The sequence below is a fragment of the Grus americana genome, chromosome 1, assembly GCF_028858705.1.
Source record: "Grus americana isolate bGruAme1 chromosome 1, bGruAme1.mat, whole genome shotgun sequence".
Taxonomy (NCBI): Eukaryota; Metazoa; Chordata; class Aves; order Gruiformes; family Gruidae; genus Grus; species Grus americana.
Window position 1 is genome coordinate 82,448,678 of NC_072852.1, and position 21,015 is coordinate 82,469,692.

General features: G+C 47.0%; 1 protein-coding gene across 1 annotated transcript in view; it reads left to right on the plus strand.

Annotated features, from left to right (window-relative positions):
* Positions 1–3,326: 3,326 nt before the first annotated feature.
* The window catches only part of ARHGEF5 (Rho guanine nucleotide exchange factor 5), a 48,231-nt gene continuing 30,542 nt past the window's right edge, over positions 3,327–21,015 (plus strand). The window contains exons 1-3 of the mRNA XM_054817235.1: positions 3,327–3,364; positions 4,003–4,149; positions 14,640–14,964. Of these exons, the coding sequence (XP_054673210.1) occupies positions 3,327–3,364; positions 4,003–4,149; positions 14,640–14,964 (510 nt within the window). The remainder of the gene's footprint in view (positions 3,365–4,002; positions 4,150–14,639; positions 14,965–21,015) is intronic.

Here is a 21,015-nt window from a genome sequence, read left to right on the forward strand (position 1 = left end):
GCTTGTAAGAAAGACAGAGGGAGACTTTTTGCCAGGGCCTGTAGTGACAGGACAAGGGGCAACAGTTTTAAATTGAAAGAGAGTAGGTTCAGATTAGATGTTAGGAAGAAATTTACTGTGAGGGTGGTGAGGCACTGGAACAGGTTGCCCAGAGAGGTTGTGGCTGCCCCCTCCCTGGAATCAAGGCCAGGTTGGATGGGGCTTTGGGCAACTGGGTCTAGCGGAGGGTGTCCCTGCCCATGGCAGGGGGGTTGGACTAGGCGATCTTTGAAGGACCTTTCTGACCCAAACCACTCTCTGTGATCCTGTGATCTGAGAGCACCTGAAGAGAGAGCTGGTGATTTTCCTGAACCTGGGAATTAGGACAAACCCCAGACAGCAAGGACGCCGGTTTCCTGTCACAGTTGGGAGGTAAGAGGAGTGAACTGCACATGCTGATTCCTGCACTTGGCAGGGCCCGGGGGCCTGGCACCCATGCTCCCAGCACCTGGCCCGGCAGGGCCCCCTGCGCCCACGCAGCACCCTCACTCGGCCCCGGCAAGCATCCCAGCCAACCCCCACTGCAGGCAAGCCACCGGGGCTGGGGAAGGGGGTGCCCGGGCTGGGGGCTGCGGGGCGACAGTACATGGCCAGGGAAAAGCAAGAACCCACCGCTGAAACTACACAGGGAAACAGCAAGCAGCCCGGCTGGTCCAGGCAGGGAGCGTGGGCACGGGAGCTCATCTGCAGAGATAAGGGGTTTGGAAAACAGTCTCTGCAGAGAAACGAGGGAACTGGGTTTGTTGAGTCTTGAGGAGATGGCTGGAAGTAGGGCAGGACATGATAACACAGTTGTAGTGCATGAGAGGTTGTTATTAAGAGAGGTAGCGATTACATTGCTGGAAGGACAAAGATAAGATCTAATCGGCTTAATTTTGGGGAAAGAAAAGAAGAAAGGAAAAAAGAAAAATGCTAGATGTTGCAAAAACTTTCTCTGAGTAAGGCAGTGCTGGAATAGATTACCTAGGGAGGTTGTGAAACTCACTTTGCAGGAAGTTGTAACAAATTAACCAAAAGTCACCCTGATCTCTCAGCAGAGGATGGACTGCCATGCTGTATCTCAGCCTTTAGAAAGTAAAAGTCCATCTAACCTCTTCAAAAATAAAATTAAAAAAAAATCCATTCATATCATATGGGTCATTAAATGTATGGGTGACAAATAAAAAGTTTAGCATTTGGATTAAAAAAACACTACAGTTTTACAAATCCTAATTTTACTACCACAAATGCAAGCATTTAAATTTAAAATATCATTTGGATAGCAAACTTTGATCTTTCCTCTCAAAGAAATTGCCTTGCAGTTCTTGAGCAGGTAAATGCTGGCAAGATCTTTTAGCACTGTTTCTGTCATACAAGTTACCTCATCGCACCTCCTTCCTGCTACCCACCTTTTTCCTTCTCCTGCTCTCACATAGCGACCGGCAGGGTTGTGTCCTGCAGAGAAGTGCTGGTCACTTCTGTGTTCTTTGGGGCACTTTTATTCCTATTGAAATGCTTGCGGGTTGGGCCAATCTCATAGCAAGATTATACAGTCATCTCTCCACCATCAGAGATTATGGAGCCATAGGATACCCCAGGCACTGGAAAAAACCAGATGGTATGATTTTTTTGGGACCCACTGTAGAGCAGAATACTCCCAACATATAGAGTATGCTGAGGCATGCAGACCTTCCCAGTCCATCAGAGAAAATTAAGTTCATCATTACCTAAAGGACACAGAGTTAGGGAGGTTTTCTTGAGATGCTGCATGGGTGTCTGATGCTAACCATCTAATCAGATGCTGAGTTCAGTGTGGCTTTTCACTACCAAATGGTCCCACTACTGATAACTCTGGTAAGCCTGGCCAGCCAACCAGCTAATGCTAATGGCACAGCTGGTTAGGGCTATGCGTTGGCTGAGTGGCTTGCTGGCAGTCCCTGGACAATACTAGGAGGTGTTCCTCAGTCCATCCCATGCAGAGAAATGTAAACTACCCTGACACGGCCGAACCATTTCCTCTGCTGGGAAATACACTGCAGTGACACTGGAATGACTAAACAGGCTTGGTAGAGCTTTGTGACTCTGGCTCATAGCGATTTGGTGAGATACTTGTCTCAGCAGTGCTTTGATATCCTCATAGCTTGTGAGCTTGGGCACAGTGCTACATGAAAACACAGGTAGCCCACATCTCTTGGGTACGCAGGATAAAAGGTCCTCTGGGAGATGGAAATTTTGGGGACTGTAGTGCAGGTTGTACTGCAAGGCCCCACCCTCAGGGCCAGCACAGGGTCAGCAGTGACAATGCTGAGCCACAGCTTATCAGCCTCGCCAGGTCTGATCTGACTCTGTGGGGAGCCATTCGGGTGCCTCTGTAGTTGTTCCACCACACTTCTGGCTCCATCAGGGCACATTATCTTCACCCTGTGCTTCCAAGATGACTGTGAAACAATCTAGGCATATTCCTACTCATAAACCCTATGAGGATAAGAATGGGCCTTCTCAGAGTCAGCTCTGGTACCTCTGAACTTCAAGCATAGCATATCCACAAACTGGACAAGCTACCTAGATACACTAGAGGTTGCTCATTTCATTAGCACTGAAAGAGAATTTTGAGTGTTTGAAGTCATGTAGAGATACTATCTACTGAGGACATCACACCTTTGCAAAATAGACTGGGCAGTAAGATTTATCATCGGTTTATGATGAACAAACTAGCCTAGAAAGTGGCAGGCACACTGGTCAAGGACTCTGGAAGTATGCATCCAGTTCTTACGTCTGCTTCTGGCCTGATGGGCTGCCTTGTGCAAGTCTCTTCACCCACCACTGTCTTCCCCATCTTGGTTCTGTCCACTTGTTTAACTGTGACATGCACCTGTTGGCAAGAGGCACTATATGAAACAGAGATATAATGATGAGGGCTATAAGAGAACTGGTGGCAGATGGAAGATGAGAATAAATTCCAGGCTGCAAGCTCTTACCCAAGAACCCTTCATCTGAAGAATCAGTTCATGCCTTTCACTCTCATAAATGCTGTTCTTCATGTGGTGTTTGGGCAATAATTGTATCTGATGAGTTTTTTCCCCCCTCTATTCCAGCTGATGATGATGTTGCCCCAGCTGAAAATAAGGAGACCCATCATCTAAAAATTCATACCAATTCTGGGAATTCTGACCTGACTCAACATCAGCTGGTTCACACCAGAGAAGCCTCATCTGTGTGCTCCTTGTGGGAAGAGCTAGAGCCAGGATTCATCCCTTAGTCTGCATCAATGAACCCACCTCAGCAAGAAACCAACACCTGAACAGAGCATGGTCACTGTGAGTCCTGCACCAGAAATTGGACAAAGGTAAAAATATGTAAGCCATTGTTGGAAGTCTTGCAGGGAATATGAGGCAAAACCCCAAACACTACAGAGAACAATCTGACAATGCTCCAGTGCAGTAAGGTAACAGTGGTTGGATGTGAGCACCCTACTAAGATGATGGGCCTTGGGAGGTCATGTTGTTTTTGTGAGAATCACTGAGGGAGGAGGTGGTCCAGGGAAGGGAGAACCTTGAAGTGGTAAGAGAGAAAGATAAGAGGTGAAAAAAGGAGCAGGGTGAGTGGAGTCAGAAGGACAGCAAATGACATCTTTGGGGTGTTAAGAGAGCTATCTGGATGCTGGGTTGATAGTTAACTTGGGCATCTGGAGCACCTGCCCAAAACAGAAAGAAGGTAACTTTATTCTTGTTCTGTTCTGAGAAAGCACAGTACAACGTATTCTAGACTTATTATGAAACATTATTTGCACGTCATTAGTCACTGCTAGCTGTAGCCTGTAAGTACTTCAGATCTTAAACTACACAAGACCTTACAGGGTTTGTTTCCCTCACCTTCTGCCCTTTCACAGAAGTCAAACATCTAGATCCCATATCCGCCAACTTAATAGTTATGACAAGCTAACCTTTAAACAACTTTTTGGTCTTTGTTTCTTTATTCTTTCAGATGTTTTGGGGACTGCAACTCAACTGTCCCAGGAGATGTGAAAATTTCAGAAGAGACAGAAGAGATTCTCACTGTGACAAATGCACTAGGAACACAGGACAAGGATGTGGTCCCTACCTCAGCCAGTCTACAATCTAAGCCTCCAATGTAATGTAGCAAGGTGTTTTCCTAAGGTAGAAAACCACTTTTTATAGGGTTATTCTGCTTTTATGTTTCACTTGCAGTATTATTCTTGTGTCATTCTTAATTAAATGCAAAGAAAACTAAAAATATCACACAGTGTGTATCACAGAAAAAGGCCCTTTTTGTGTGTTAAGGACAAAAGCTTACTTCATGAAAAATGAGCCTTTGCTCATACAAAACAATCGCGTTTCAGTCTGCCCTTCCAACAATAGCATCATAGCTCCAGACAAACAATACTTCTCCACCCTCGTATTTCTCTGCAAGCTCACATCCATCTTTACAACTCATCATATGGGAAAGGTTTCATTTTCCATGACTGAGGGGAGTGAGGGGCATGGGGAATCTTCTCCTGGTATAAAACGTCCCAACATTGCGGAGGTGATTTCAGGAACATGTGCTCACTTTTCTGTTATTAAATTTGTGGGCCATTATAAGATTCGTGTTAAGTTTAGGGCCTTCAGGAAAGCTACCATGGGTGGCCTAGCTTGGTTTTGGTCTTGTGCTACCACGGGCCAGAAGAAAACATGCATTTTCAAAGCCTAACAAGGTCACTGATATTAAGGATCAGAAACTAGGTGAGAGTTGGGTTACAGTAAGGGTTTGGTCACACAGAAGATGTCCTGTGACCAGGGCTGTGCTGTCCAGGTAGACCCTGCCAAGTTACATTACCCTGGGCCAACACAGTGCAAGTGTTTTGGAGAACCATAGCATTAATCTCATTGCAATTTTTGGGGTAGGGTGAGGGTTCATTGATGTATGGTTAGGACTGGATGTTGAGGATGGCAGGATAGGGTGGGAGATAAAGGACCAACCTTGGCCCCGCTTTTGCAGGGTAGAGGAGGAAGAGAGAGCAGGCAAAGCCCAGAGGAGACGGGTTTCTCCTGTTGCTGTCAGGAATGGGATAAATAACTGTTGTGCTACAGGAGCAGGTATTCCAGGGTGTAGGATTTGCTTCCTGTGCCCAACAACCCTCCTCTGTCTGGGCAAAGACTAGGAGACTAGGAACTGTTTCTCTGGGCTAAAGCTGATCTCCACCAGACCTGGAGTAAGCAGCCAGTTTGCAGATCCACACATCTCCCTGCTGATGTGAGCCAGCTTGACTTGCATGCCTTGAGCTGAACGAGGGGTTGTCATTTCCTTCTGTGGCTAAAATCATAGAGATTTTATTTTTAAAAAGATGAAACTATAATAAAACTGTATATCTTTCTTGAACACTCTCACAGAAAGCCTTAGTAGTAATCCAGTGTAACCGCTTGCTTAAGCCTAACAAAAAAATATCTGAGGGAGGAAAAGGTAAGTTAAAACCGCTGGCGTGATGCTGTACAGACTTCACCAATGTACAGGAGCATGTACAACAGTATGGTATTTGTGTTAATATTACCTCACCTGGATGAAGGCAGGAGACAGCACCAGGAAGAGCTTCCCAACAGAGGGCACTCCGTTATTACATATAGAGCCTTGGAGATTCCACCTCAAGGGCTTGTCTCATGCAAAGACACTGAATGTGGAGGAAGGCACATTTCAGCTTTGCTTATCCTCCTCTGCAAAAACTAAGCTGATGAAAAATTACTATGTTTGTCTCATTAATTGTTACACTATTATGTGTAATTATATCCACCAAAAAAAGCCAAACTAACCCCTTCCAAACTCTACATCCAGGTCACAGGGAGAATTCTGAATTTCTGTACTTTTAAGTGCTTGACTTCACAGCCATTCAAGAGTCTCTTAATGCCAGGGACATTCGCGTGCAATTTGTTAATTAACAGGCAATCATCTTTACTGGTGCATGGGACAGATTAATTTGTCTGTGGGCTGGATTTTGTGCCTAGCCAACAAGAAGAAGTGAAGGGCTGGTCTGAGTCATTACTGCTGACTTATACCACAAGCAACACCATTCAGATGGACATTATTGTATGGGGATCTCAGCTAGGAAGAAGTAGCTTCCTATCACAGTGATTTCCCAGTAAGCACAGACAGGCAGGACAGGGATGGGGCAGAGGCAGCACTGCTGTTTCCAGCACAGGGGAAGGCTTCTGAATGTCATCCTCCTGCCTGTGCTGCACACGCTAAGGTGCTGCATCTGCCTGCATGGGTAAAAACCTGCACACCTGCATGTGCAGTGCTTTCTGTATCCAGCTCCTACACAGCAAGATCCTCCCTTTCTGGTTGAACCAGAGGACTATTCAGCAAGCCTCTTGAAGGCAGCATGCTTCTCCTTTCATTTTTGCTCTCCATGCTCAATTTTGCTGAGGTCCGAACTATAGTTCACTGTTTGAGCAGCTCTGGATTAGAATAAGATTGCCTGCAGTGGTGTGACTTTGTCTGTATTCCACCTTTCCCTCATAGTAATTTATTTCTAGAAGTCACAGTTGAGCAGAAAGCCTGAAAAAATCACAGAATCACAGAATGCTAGAGTTGGAAGGGACCTCTGGACATCATCTAGTCCAACCCTCCTGCTAAAGCAGGATCACCTAGAGCAGGTTACACAGGATTGCATCCAGGTGGGTTTTGAATATCTCCAAAGAAGGAGACTCCACAACCTCTCTGACCACAGGGTAACTGGCGTACCTAAATCTGAAGAGAGCAGAAAGAAGGAATGAGGTTTCCTAGTTGTTCTGGTAGAGAAATTATTTCTTTGTTGACAGCATCCTTTCTATAAGGGGCTTTGACTGTCATACGTACACTCCTATCAAGTTATTGCCATGAATGACCAGATATATATGAGAAAAGTACAGAGGAAGACTCTGCTTAAGTTCTTGCCTTGATGAAAGGAGTGAAAGTATTTTAAGAGTCCCAGTAGCGTTCTCCTGGGCTTCTCAAAGGATGCTGGGGGAAGAGAAAAGGAGAAAATAGCCACTGCCATTGATCCTCTCTGTTTAGGCCTTTTCTCACTCCTAAGGAAGGAGGGGAAACATCAGTGTGTGAGGTCCAGGTAATGGGCAAGGCTGTTAGAGACTCCAAGCCAGCAATTATTTGTATGTGTATGTGAAAGAGAGAGATGCGTGTATGGAGTGGGTTGGGAAACAATTTACTGCATTAGGACTCTGATTCAGGTTTGCACAAGGATTTAGCTGCCTCTAATTCACGCAATTATCATCTGCGCAGCTGCCCTCCCTGCCCCTCTGCTGCCAGCGTGCAGGAAGGATGGCTGGACACAACGCTGGCAAATTCCCATTTGCCTGTTTGCTGGTGCTGATCTCCACTGACTTCCTCCATCCCAAGAGTCCAAGTCCACAGATCATCCACCCTGCCAGCCTGCAAGGAGAATGTGATTCTTAAACATCTGTAGGATCAAGAGTACTGCAGGAGTAAAGAGAGAAAATGATACCTTTAAAGTATCAAGGCTGTGAATTACAGCCATGTAGCCTAAGCTCTGGATGGAGCCTCAGAAGAAAAAAGAGCACATAAGAGCAAAGCTGTTAGCAAATTACCTCCTATTCAGAGGAGGCAATACTCAAGACAGGTCTCTTAAGAACTGGATCCCAGTCAGACAGGTGCAGAGGCATCGCAGCAGCCTCACTGCCTGGACCAGACTTACCCAGTATCCTCAGGAAGCTGCTGCTCCCCGGTGCTGCAGCCCACAGTGTTCTCAGTTGTTCTCACAGATCTCTGAAGGCCACGTGTATCTGAGATCACCAAAGGATTTGGGGAAAAAAATAGCTTTTTGCATTCCTCTCGCGGCATTCAGAATCACAAACACAGAAATTGAGAGCACTGTGGGAAACCGAGAGCTGCCTCCTAAAGCCTCCCTGGGAGCTGCAACAGAGGATTTCAGTCTGTGAGAGGCACCTGCCAGGAACAAGCAGTAACTGGAGAATCCTTTGCATGTAGCAACTCAGTGGGGAGAAAGCGTAAGCCCAGAGATTTCCTCAAAATTGTAACTGAGCTAGAAATTGCCTATGTCAATTGGTGTAAAAGAACAGCTGTTTGGAAATGTTTGCATAACTAGCTTTCATTAAGATTCTTCAAAATTTGTTTGTGATATTTCTGGATAGTTAAGACCAATGTTGTGCATTCTGGATTCCCTGGAATTAACACTTCTAATGATGGAGTAAAGGCAAAGCCTATTAAAAGCTTTCCTGTCTTTCTCCTTGTCCAACTGCTTGTTCTCCAATACAAAAGTTTTTTCTCCATAATGTGTTTTTGTCCTTTTGGAAGCATCTTAATAAGATATAGCACTGTTTTTTAACATGTTTTTTGTTTCAGGATCCTTGTTTACAGCTATTTCTTAGTTACTTTTTGTGGATCCTCTTCAGGTAGACCATGGACCTCCTGGTGTCTTTCTCAGTGAAAGATACCTATATCAATATTTGGTGTGAAGTACCAAGGAATGCCCTCATTGCTGTTCTTGGTCACAAACCATCTTTTCCTTGCACTAGTTCATGCTTTACATCTGGGAAAAAAATACATCTATCTCAAACTCATGTTATTTAGCTGCAGGGACACTTCCATATAGTTCTCTGCATATTAAACAGGTGGGCATAGGGCTTGAACAGCAATATTCAGCAGGAAGGAGTGTGATGTCATATTGCATTAGGTATATCAAATGTAATTTTTGCAATTTTGGCTGAGGAAAATCTTCCTAAAAATGTTAAAGCTTACTACTGTTTCACTGAAAATGCAGACACTGAGTTGCCAAATACTACTGGTGAGCAGGAAACAGGTTGCTTTGACCACAGTATACATCATCAAAGGTTGGGTAACTGCTTCAAAGAATACACCCATATAGTTATAGATTTTATTCCCCAATATTTATTCAAAGGAGCTTCTTGGTTGTGCAAGAAGTCCATATTTTATTAATCTTGACTAAAAGTATGTTTAACTGATTAGACTAACCTTTAAGCTATTCCTTTCTGTCTTGTAAAACAGTATATAAGGAAATAGATGTGAAGTTTTGGGTTGTGTTTTGCTTTAACTAATTGTATGAAATCCTATGTAGGAGGTATGTCATGGGGATTTTTTTTTTTTCCTTCTTTCTTTGGTTTATACCTAAGGCTGGTCATTCCTAGCTCCGATTCAAGCAAAATCAGGAAAGGTCAAGGAAACCAGCATGTGCGTGTGTGAATCCCTGGCATGAGCAGCCATTTTCCTTGCCACCATTCTGGATTGCACTGAGAGCTGCAGCTCTGATTATAACTGAGAAAGCCCATCAGCCTCAGCAAGGCCCCAAGAACCACCTTCTCGCCTTTTAAAAGAGGCAGTAGCTTATAATCAAGTGAAGTGCTGGGCGACAGCAGGGATAAACGGATATATGCAAATAAAAATATGCTTTTACCACCTCAGGCGGCTGACAGGCAGGGACTCTCCAGACAAGCCCTTACCCTCCTGTCTCTAACAGCAGCCTTTGTCTCTGATTGACAGTCCAAAGTCTTGTCTATTTGTGTAAAGTTTCCTGGCAGCGCTCACAAGAAACTGGGGTTTAACAAGCAACCCATTTAGGACAATGGCTCAACTGGCACATCAGGCAAGACCACTGCTATTATTTTGGAAGACATGCCATTCATTCTTAATCCATCCTGCCAACGTAGACCTTCATAGTAACTGGTGCATAGGGCACCATGACATAAAACTATCACTCCATGGCACATATGTAGGCATCCATTTGGACAAAGAGTCCTTACTGCTTGGATGAAGTTGAATAAGGATTATAAAGATATATAATTTAAGTGGATTATTTTGCTCCTGGTTTTATTCTGTAACAGTAAACACAGTGTTATGTCTAGGTCACTTGTTGGCCACAGGCTAGTTGGGATTCCCAGGAGAGAAAGCATGTGAGAACAAAATGGGGGAAGCCCATTTCAGTCCATGACTGCTCTTCTCAGGATGTACATGCTCTTTGACAATACACGTTATTGTCTCAGGGCTTTTGTTATTAGCTCAGATCCTATCAGCAACTGGGTTTATAACTAGTTTCACATAGGAAAGCATCTCTAGCCGTATCACCTGAAGGACTTTCCCAGTTCTGTATTTTCCTAATCCTTTCTGGTATGGTCACCCATTTCTGGACATATGCTGGAGCAAATTTCAGGAAAGAGCCCAGAAATCCAGTACTTGTCTATGTGAAGTCCATAGTCTCTTGAACTCCTGGGAAAAGTGACAGCTCTGCCAGACGACAGTAGGTGTTCACCATTATAACTGCATCCACAACTGTCACTGAAGCAGATTCTCAGATGAAGACAGGCCAAAACCCCTGTCAATAATAAGGCTGTATTCAAGATAAAAACAAAAAATGTGAGTGAACTGTGCAAATCTGACAAATTTCCCTTTTTTACTCCAGCACCTGCTGTAGCTCAAGGCACTAGCACTACAAATCCAAGAAAAGCATGGGACCTGTGGTACCAAAGCTGAGCTGAGGTCTGGGAGAGTCCACACTTCTCTCGGTGTGCTGGAGAGGGGCCTGTGGAAATGCAGTGCTGGCTGATAGAATCATAGAATAGTTTGGGTTGGAAGGGACCTTTAAAGGTCATCTAGTCCAATCCCCCTGCAATGAGCAGGGATATCTTCAACTAGATCAGGTTGCTCAGAGCCCCATCCAACCTGACCTTGAATATTTCCAGGGATGGGGCATCTACCACCTCTCTGGGCAACCTGTTCCAGTGTTTCATCACCCTCATCATAAATAAGTCTTCCTAATATCTAATCTAAATCTACCCTCTTCCAGTTTTAAACCATAACCCCTTGTCCTATCACAACAGGCCCTACTAAAAATGTCTGTTCCCATCTTTATTGTAAGCCCCCACAATAAGGTCTCCCCAGAGTCTTCTCTTCTCCAGGCTGAACAACCCCAACTCTCTCAGCCTGTCCTCATTGCAGAGGTGCTCCAGCCCTCTGATCATCTTCGTGGCCCTTCTCTGGACTCGCTCCAACAGCTCCATGTCCTTTTTACATTGGGGACCCCAGAACTAGACGCAGTACTCCAGGTGGGGTCTCACCAGAATGGAGTAGAGGGGCAGAATCACCTCCCTTGACCTGCTGGTCACACTTCTTTTGATGCAGCCCAGGATACAGTCAGCTTTCTGGGCTGTGAGCTCACATTGCTGATTCACATTCAGCTTTGCATCCACAATGATGCTGGGACTCTGCTAACAGCTGATAGCAAGCCGTAAATAAGAGGCAGGAAAAGAGATGACTGAATTTCAGAAGAACTGTTACTGCTGGATGTTCACAGCAAGCCTTGGAGGAAATGAAGGAAACAGCCAGGACCTGACTCACTGGGGATGGGTGTTTTACTTGCTGCTTGTATAAACTTACTTTGGTTCAGTTTCCAAGCTCAGTGTTCTGTTTCTTTCCATTCTTATGAAGGTTTTTCTTGCCACATACACAAGTTTGCGTCTGCTTGGAGGAAGGTGTATCTGCTAAACATGCAGAGGGAAGTTACTTGGTTTTCCAAGGAGGGCTCATCAGATGATTTTAGTCACACTTAAGATGACTCTTAGACCACCTGTGGTACTTCTGACATGTCAGCAGCTTAACTAAGAGTTACTAAAACTGCCAGATTCTGTCCTGGGTTTTTAGGTTTACAACAGTGTGCTTTTCATATAGTAGAAATTAAACTCAGAATAATGTCTGCTATGGAGCGGTGAGGATGGGACAACACAGGACTCTAGCTGGATGGGATGTTTATGAGGATGCCTACGCAGGAAAAGAAAGTGTGAGTGGGAGGCTAGTGTCCAAACTGCCTCTCAGCCTGCTGAAGTTGCGGTGGGCTCAGATAGTACGGGGCACTGCAAGAAGCAGGAGCAGATCAGGGTACAGAAGGACCCTGCTCTTGGTGTTGCTGGGCCTCTTTGGAGCACGAGCGTTTCCCTGGAGGAAAAGGGACACACTAGGTACTCAGTTAGTGCAGCTCAGCATTTAGTGGACCGAGATAGGAGATGACACAGCCCAATCCACCTGGGACACCTCTGTGCTGCTCTCTGCCCTGCTTCCCACTAATGCTGGTTCTCAACTTTGATCCTGCTGGGAGAGGACCCCCACGCTGTGGGATCTACTAGCCAAAAAACATTGACTCACTGTAGCTCACCTTCCCAAAGGAGAAGGGGGGGGGGTATTCCCAGCATGGGACAGGACCTCTCCGGCTCACACTGTGCAGCACTCCAGATGTGAAGATGTTCTAAACATAAGAAAACCCTTTATTTTACCATGAGGGTGGCGATACTGGCCCACGTTGCTCAGAGAGATTGTGGAGTCTTCTTCCATGGTGATATTAAAAACCTGACTGGACATGGTCCTGGGTAGCCTGCTCCAGCTGAACCTGCTCTGAGCCAGGGGGTGGGCTAGATGATCTCCAGAAGTGCTGACCAGCCTCAGCAATTCTATAGCACACCTATTCTTCATTGACCTTTCCTCCATGTCACTGGTGAAAGAAGTACCTTAACTGCACTGCAGTAATTTTGCATGGGTCCAGACAGAAGTTAGGAGTCCATTTCCCACTGAGTTAGGGAAGGAGAGCTTGACCCACAGAAGGATATAGATATTGTAATACTGAGAGCTGCACATCATGGCTTCAGGCACTTCTACACTCTATGTAATGCACGAAGAAAAGTTAGGCACTCAAACTCTCTGTGCAATGGGCAGGGAAAGCGAGGTACCTCAGGATATGATTCAGAAAAGCAAATAGAAAACTGCCTCTGCAGCTGCTGGAGGTGCCAAGGAAAGAGGTGAAGGTTAAGCCCTTCTTAGACAAAGAGTTGTCCTTTTCTGGATGACAGAGGTGCTGTTTTCCAGTCAGGATGTCCAACTCCAGCCTGCTGCCAGCTGTTAGGAACTTATAAAATGCAGTAGGAAGAGGCATCGCCTATTTATGTAATGTCCCAGAGGTCTGAGCACCAACCCAAGAGAGACATGATCCAGAGTTGACTTCCCCAGTCTCTTGGCTTGGGGGAATTTGAAGCATCCCTTTCCTCTCCGTTGAATGTAAATGCAGCAATGTGGAATAGGAATCTCAACTGCAGAAGCTGATCCACTATGATGAAATAATTCATCCACACAAATGAATGAAAGCATTAACTGAATCAGAAAGCAGTAGCAAGCACAAGTATGATTTGGTCGCTGCCTGGGTAGAGCTTTCAGCATGCTGCTTCTGGGGGGAAGTTCTCCTGCCTGGAAGACCCCACACAGGCCATGCAGGGAAGGGAAGGTTGAGGATTGCCAGGGTGTGGGCTACAGGGTTTCTCCAGTGGTTGGGTCAAGCTCCCCCTTCTCTTTTGTAGAACTGTTCAGAGCACATCCTGGAGGATACACACCTGCAAGCCTTATGAAATAATTAGGAAAAAAGATTCAGTGAAGAGATGGCACTGGGTATCAATTCGAGGAGACAGAAAATATAGCATAGGTAATTCCTTCCTCAGTCACCTGTGTAGCATAATTCTTTGCTTATCCTGCATTTTTTGTGAGCAAAGATCTAGACTGCGATAAAGGAAATTCTCACACTAATGCTGTACTCCTTTACACAAATCCAGGCATCTATGCAGCAAATAAAAAAAATGGAGCAGTGGAGAACCAAGCAACCTACTCTGCTTATTTTGCCATTGAAAAATGAAAACCCCAAAATTTCTGAATTTGCCCCTTATGATCACAATAATCAGTTGTTTCAGGGTTTGCCTTTGTCTTGCTACTCCCAAACGTACGTTGTCTTGTATCTAGTCCTCCTCCGCTGTTCTTCTTTCCATTTATTTATGCCTTTTCTCAGCCAGGCTCTGTTCCTGTCCCACACGGGGGAAGCCTCCTTACAGACTGTCTGTCCCTATCGCTACAGTCAAGCTGGCAGACAGGGACAGAATTTCCTTTATTGAGAACTAATATGCTGTCCAGTCCACAGCTGGGAACAGCAACCAGAGAAAGCTTTGCTGCAGGTAGGGCTCCTTGGGATATTTACCTGTGTACCTAGGAGAGACAGGATGCCTGAGAATGGTAGCTGTGGATTCAGATTTTTAAGATGATCTACAGAGGTTTTCTACCCACATCTGGCTCAATTTCTTCTGAATCCAGGTGTTTAATTCATTTACATTTATTTGACAATCTCGGAGGTAATCTTGGGATCTCCGAGGTCTGCTGCTGCAGAGGCAAAGCCTGCCACGTGTAGCCAGGACGACTCTCCCGACGCTTGGCGCTTTTCCTTAAAACCCAGGCTGCCTGCTGGGGGGGGGGGCGGGGAGGAAGAAATACGAAGCAGGAGGGTTCACGCATGCAAAGTTAAGGAGTGACCTTAAGGAGCAGGAAGAGAAGACACTCGGGTAACGAAGAAAAATTAAAAAAAAAAAAAAAATCCCCTCTGTTTCTTGAGCGAGTCCGGGGACCTGGAATCAGCGGGTCAGGTGTACCCGCTCTGCTTTTACTCCAGAGGCAAAGCAAACAAGAGCTAAGCGCCTTCCCCCCCCGCCCCAAATCCGGGGCAGACGCAGTTATTGCAATTAAAAAAAAAATCGGAATACCTTACGCTCGGATGGACGGGGGGGCGCGGACAGGAGCCGGGGACAGGAGCCGCCGCGTCCCGCGCTGGCCCTTCGGCGGCGGCTGCGCCCTGCCCTGCCCTGTCCCGCGCCGTCGGAGCGCGGCCCGCTGCCGGCCGGGCTGCGCCCCGCACGTCAATCAGGGCGGCCCGCCTGCCTTCCTGTAGGTGTGCCCGGCTCACCTGGGAGCCTCGGCACTCATGACATACCTGCGGCCCCACGGGCGGCGGGGAGGCGGCGGCCGGCTGACGAGAGCGGGGGGCCACGGTCGCAGCGGCGCCGGGAGGGGCAGCGCTGGCCCCGGCCCGGCGATGTGAGGCCGGCGCAGGTAAGGGCGGCCGGCGGGGGCGGCGCGGCCCGGCGGGAGCGGCGTTGCCGTGTTCCCGGGAGAGGCGGGGTGAGGCGCGGGCCTGGCGCCGGATCCCAGTGGAGCTCGGGCCGGGCCGGAGGGGCGGCTGCCCCGCGGGACCGGGGCGGCGGGCAGGCTCGGGAGCAGGGGCAGAAGGGGAGGGAGGGCTCCTCCATTTTAGGACCCGAGGGGGCCGGGGAGGAGGGATCTCCGGGGAGGGGAGCGCTCGCCCCTGCCGAGGCGGGACGGCGGGCCTGCTGCGCTCCTCCGCGGGGCCGGGCCCGAGGCGCACAGGTGTGGGTGCGCGGGGAGGGCCGCCGTCGGGGCCCGGAGCCCCGGGGAGCCGCTCCCGCCGCGGGGACGCAGCGTGAGCCCCGGCGGGCTGCTGCCTCCAGAGGGGGCGGCAAAGGGGGCGCCTCTCCGCAGGTCCCGGGGGGCCGCAGCCTTCGCGGCGGCCTGTGCGGGACGGCGAGGCTCCGCGCCCTGGCAGCAGCGCCCATCCTGTCGTGTGTGTCCCCCCCCCCCCCGGATCCCGTCCTGCTGCCGGCAGCAGGTAGGGCCCGGAGCATAGGCCCGGTCCCAGGCTCAGCTGCCAGCAGTCGGAGCCTCTTCCCGCAGAAATGGTGCCTCCCACGCAGGAGCGAGATCCCACGGTGTTCGCTGGGGTTTCAGTTCCAGCTGGGCTGGCTGGTGCTCGGGAGTCTCGGGACTGTGCTTGAACTCTGGACACCTTGTTGTTTTCCTCCTTGCTGTGCTGGCTGGTGCCTTGTGACTTTTATGGCCTGTCACAGAGGGAAGGCAGAGGAACGAAAAGCGAGACACCTGCGTGCTGCTTGCTTCCCGTCTCCTTCCCACAGCCACTTCGGAGCCTCAGCCACCGCAGCAGCTCTGACGGCAACCTCAACACCCCAGACAACCTGCCAGGGGGTTTCTGAGCTCTCACAGCTCTGGTCTGACCCATCCTGCCCCCAGCACCCATGTTATCCTTGTGCTTGATGCTTCATTTATTACCAGGTTGGATACGACATGAATCAAATCTGGTAGGGAATACAGGGGCAGGGAAGGAGATCTGACTTCTGTGTTGTATGGTGCCCAGTGACAAGGGACAATGGGTGCAAATTGGAACACAGGAAGTTCCATCTGCATATGAAGAAAAACTTCTTCACTTTGAGGGTGACCAAGCACTGGAACAGGCTGCCCAGAGAGGTTGTGGAGTCTTCCTCTCTGGAGATATTCAAAACGTGCCTGGATGCGATCCTGTGCAACATGCTCTAAGTGATCCTGCTCTAGCAGGGGGGTTGGACTAGATGATCTCCAGAGGTTCCTTCCAACCCCTACCAATCTGAATCTGTGTTGCCTTGTTGCAAACTTTGCCAAGGAGCTGCTGGATATGGATGCTGTTTAAGCTGCATGCCCATTCCCATCTCACTAAGGCACATTGGTAATTTGCTGTTGAAGTTTTGTGACCTGATTCAATGGTATTTTGGAGTTTCTCATAACCTAAATGGCTTGTTGGAGATGGTTTGGATAAGGGAAGAGTCCTTTTAAAGGGTTGCACGGGAGGGAGGTGGCTTATTTTGGAGGGATAATGTATGGGTGACCCAGATTTCAGAATGGCAACTGAATTGGGCGAGGAGGAGGCATCTGTAAATCAGCCTCGAAGTTGTACCACATCCAAATTCTTCTTAATTCTCAATTACTGTTAATACTTAGAAAGCTCAGCTGGCTTCTGTGTAGAACCTCATTTTGCCACCTTGTGATTGAGGGCAGCATTTGTACTGTGCTGTCTGTACAGTAGCCTAGTGATCTTGATAAATCTGAGTGGGATTAGTTGGTGCTCTTGCTGAAGCCCCCTGTTCCTGCTGTCTGAAATAGTGTGACTCAAACGTTTTCTCTAGGAACCTCTTGTGCATCCTGATAGATTTTGCTGGTAAGAGTCTGTTCCGTGAGACTTTTATTTCATCCTGTTAAGTTTAAATGGATGTTGAGTCTTCCTCTTTCTAACAGTTAGTTCACTCATTTCAAGTGCTTTCTAGAGGTAGAGAGACGAATTTTGCTGTAGATTTTTTTTTTTAATGTCATCTACTTTGGAGTCTGGTTTAAAGTGGGCTGTTTGATTTAATTAGTTTGTGTTCATGCACATCGTGTCACTCTCCATGGTTATTCCAGACAAAAGTTAAGAAACAACCTGCAAGGGATTTCAAATTCATAATTGGAATCTTCCCCCCCCCCCCCGAATATTTGATTCTAAGAATTTTTATGCTGTCATCTGGTATCTTTCCAGTTTGATGTTGGCTACATAGTTACTGTTTACCTAAATTATACAAAGCTAGCTTATTTCAGTAGTCATGCCTGATGAGTTTTGTAATTCCTTCCAGCTTTGCAGCTCCCCACTGAACTCCCATTGTATCTTTTAATGAAGTACTTAGAAGTGTCCTCAGTGCAAGTGTAGTTGTGCTCTATTGTTTCGGCACTTGGGCTCCACAGAGAGAAATTGTTTCCCTCTTCTGTGAGGTGATTGTACAGTTGATGTTCCTGGTACCAGCCATTTGGGGACAGATGCCTTATTCTGACTCCTGGCAGGTATTTACATTCCCAGCTCGTTATCACTGCATCAAATCCAAAATTCTATTAGAAAAGTACCCAGTCTTGATTTCAAGATATCAAGTGATAGACTGCACTGGTTCCCCAGGTAAATTATTCCAATGGCTGATTACACTCCCTAATTTCTTATCTCAATCTGTCCAGCCTGATTCCTAACCACAAAGTCTTGCTACAAATTTTCATGCCAGATTACAGAGCCTGTTGCTGCCAGGATGACACATTCCAGCAAAAAGACAGCCTATTGTACCGCAAGTTTACAGCTGTTATCCATGCTAACCTCTTGCTTCTGGGAAGAGGCAGTCGTGGAGCTGTAGTCATAAGGTGGCTGGTACGATTTAGAGCAGTGGCTAAGTGCACCTGGCTGTGGAGTCTGTGTGCAGACAGGGCTTTCAGAGAAATGTAATTGAATAACTTGTGTTGCTTGGAGTACGGCTTCCTGTGATGTTTAATCCAGCGCAAGTACAGGCTACTGCTGAAGAAATGATCTAGTTCTCATCCAGTCCTGACTGCAAGCTCCTGCCACTTCCCTTGGCTTGGGTCTAGTGACCAAGTGGCCTCGAACCAGTTCAATCACGCCCCTCAACTGAAAATTAACCCCCTTCCCTAAACAAAAAATATGACTCTGTTTTTGCATCTGGAAGTTGGCTCAGCCTGCCCTGTGGCCAGGTGGTGCTAGGTCTGATGCAGAAGGGTAGCATGCCACTGGGCATGAGAAACGTGGAGAGGGACTACTTCTTTGCATAGCATCCCATGCCTGTGCTGGATCAGATGCAAGAGGCAATTGTACATTTAGTTGCTACATGTCTGTGGTCGGATAAACAGACTGTGGTTGCACAAATCCTCTCAACTGCTGTTGAAAGAAGCCATTGTGCCTACCTATTGTCATCCACATCAGTTCCCTGCTCTGGTTCATTGTGAGACCACACACATGCTTATACTGCCAGAAGAGAAAGGGCAGTGCGGGGGTGGGATTAGGGAGGGCAGAGGATGGGATTCCTTTGGGCAAACTGAGGACCTTGTGAAACTAAGGCTTGAGATACAGCAATTGTCACGAGCATACTTTACCTTAAATCTTAATGGAAGCTAATGTATTTTTTTTTTTACCTTCCCTTTGCAGCAGATATGTGAGAATAGCCATACTGATTTGCTCAGTAGCCCAGGTTAACTCAGTTACATGACTTGGGAGAACTAGGTTTAGACAAGATTGGGTTTAGCTCAGCTGCATTTATGTCTGTGATCAAGAAGTGTGTGTTGGAGCTAGACTTTACGTGGGAAAGAGCATTTAATGTACAAAGGTGGTCTGTGCCTTGGCTGTGACATACTGATACCTGTGAAAGGTGCATCAGTGCAGAAGAGTTGCAAGGTAATGTATTTGTGCATTCTAGGTGTGAGGTTCTTGTAGGGTTTTGGTGCCAGAGCCAGCTGGGGTACCCTTTTGGGAAAGCTTTGCTAGTCTTGTCTATTCCATCAAGTGACTCCGGCTTTCTTGCTCTTTTAGTGAAATTAGTTTGCTGGGACAAAATCCATTCCCCATCTATTGTTTTAAATGCAGTTTCTTCAAGTGCAATGCTGAACAATGCAGAGGATGTAGAACTGAGCCTGTGGTGGAGACTAGTTTTGAGCTCATGGTTTGGTGGTTGGATTACAGCTAGGTGAAGTCAAAGAAGAAATTCCCATGACTTTAGTACAAGTTCAGTGCAAGGTCAGGGAGAGGGCTATTGGTTTTGGTAGTGGGAAGAATTTAGAAGGGGGGAAGATGATAACCGTGACGTGTACAAATGTATGTATGTAAATAGACATGCATATGTAAATGTATACAAAATAGAGGGTGGTCCGATGCTATAAGAGGTTGAAGAGGAGTGGCTATAGAAACTGTAATTGGATAGTATACAAGAAGTGAAGTGGGAGGAAGCGCGTGAACCTGCTGCTCAGAGAATACTACATTAAAGCAGAGCTTGCCATAAATTAGCTTCCTGAGAACGTGTCCTGTTTGCACTAAGTCACGTAGAAGTATGTGACATTCAGACATCAAACTATTCTTTGTAGTTTCAAATTGAACATCTAGCTGCACACAGGTGCTCGGTGTGTGAGGTCTACTGCCCCAGCCTTGCTGGTGCTCAAGTGCATTTAGTACTGTAGTTCCTGCTGCTGATCATACACAAAACTTCCCAAATCCTTACCTGGGTCAGGCTGAGGTGGTGCCCAATGGGATCCACAAGCTTGGTGGTTCCCTGCACGTGCCACCTGTGGGCAAAGCAGAGTCATAGGCTGGTGAGCAGACTCAGCCTTGCAGAGGGTGTGACTGGAGGAGGAGAGGTGAGGAACAGCTGCCGCTTCATTGACAAATCCAACAGTAGAGCTTATGGATCCAAAATACACCCCTCTAAAGGGGAGGGGATTAGAATCCTGGTCATGTTAGGGCACAATTCAGTCAGATCGCAGAAGCCCTGAGATAATCGGGGGACACGTGGCACAAGGCCTGAGTTTGGGTTACAAGCCGACCCATAACCTGTTGGACACGTTCATTGTTCACAGCTGCCACAAGGTGGCTGCAATGGCTACTCTTGCATATTCACTTAATAACAGAAAGAGATGCCCAGATCAGTGTTAAACTAACACGTACACCACTAGCAGGAGGAGGGGTGATAAGAAGATGATGCTTTGTCCACAGTGTTGCTGGGCAGCTACAAAAAATAAAGCATGTGTAAGCTTTATGGTATGTATGCTTTATACTCACAAAAATGTATAGGTGTAATGATCAAAAGTGCCTGTTCTTTGAATGGCATAAATCATAACTGGGCCCTTATGTCTTTACTACAGATTCCTGTCCTGTGAGGAGGTGCTAGCAGAAACTTTGTAAGAGTACACCAGTAAGTATAGCTTTGCCAGTGTACTTCATTTCATAGGAGAAGGAAGGATGCCACAGTCGTACCGGTGCCTAGCAAAGCTCTGATGCTGTAGCTGTGTCTTTAGTGGGTCTAGTCTCTAGGCAAAATCCTCTTGGCATGGATTAAGCCTGAGCTTCTGTTTAGATGCTGTTTAGGTATTCTGTAATGTAGGTATTCTGTTTAGGTATTCCATAATGCAGGTGTCTGAGGGTAACTCTAGACCTATGAAACATAATCTAGCTGCAACATTTGAGTTGATCCCCTTTCTGAAGTACTCTTAGATCACTATCTGTTTTCACAGGTGAGGACTGTCAGGTTGATAGCAGTGAAGTTGAGAAGGTGCAGTGTGTATCTATTTCCCCTCTGTTGCTGGATTTATAGGAGAAGAGATGTATACTGCCAGCCCTGCAGGACAGGGACAGTGTCTCACTGCACAGTATTTAGACTGGTGAGGATTTGGTCCTGATTGTTGGTATTGCAGATGGCTCAACTCTTCCCATTGTTTGTTGCTCGTCAGCATCTTTTTTTTTTTTTTTTT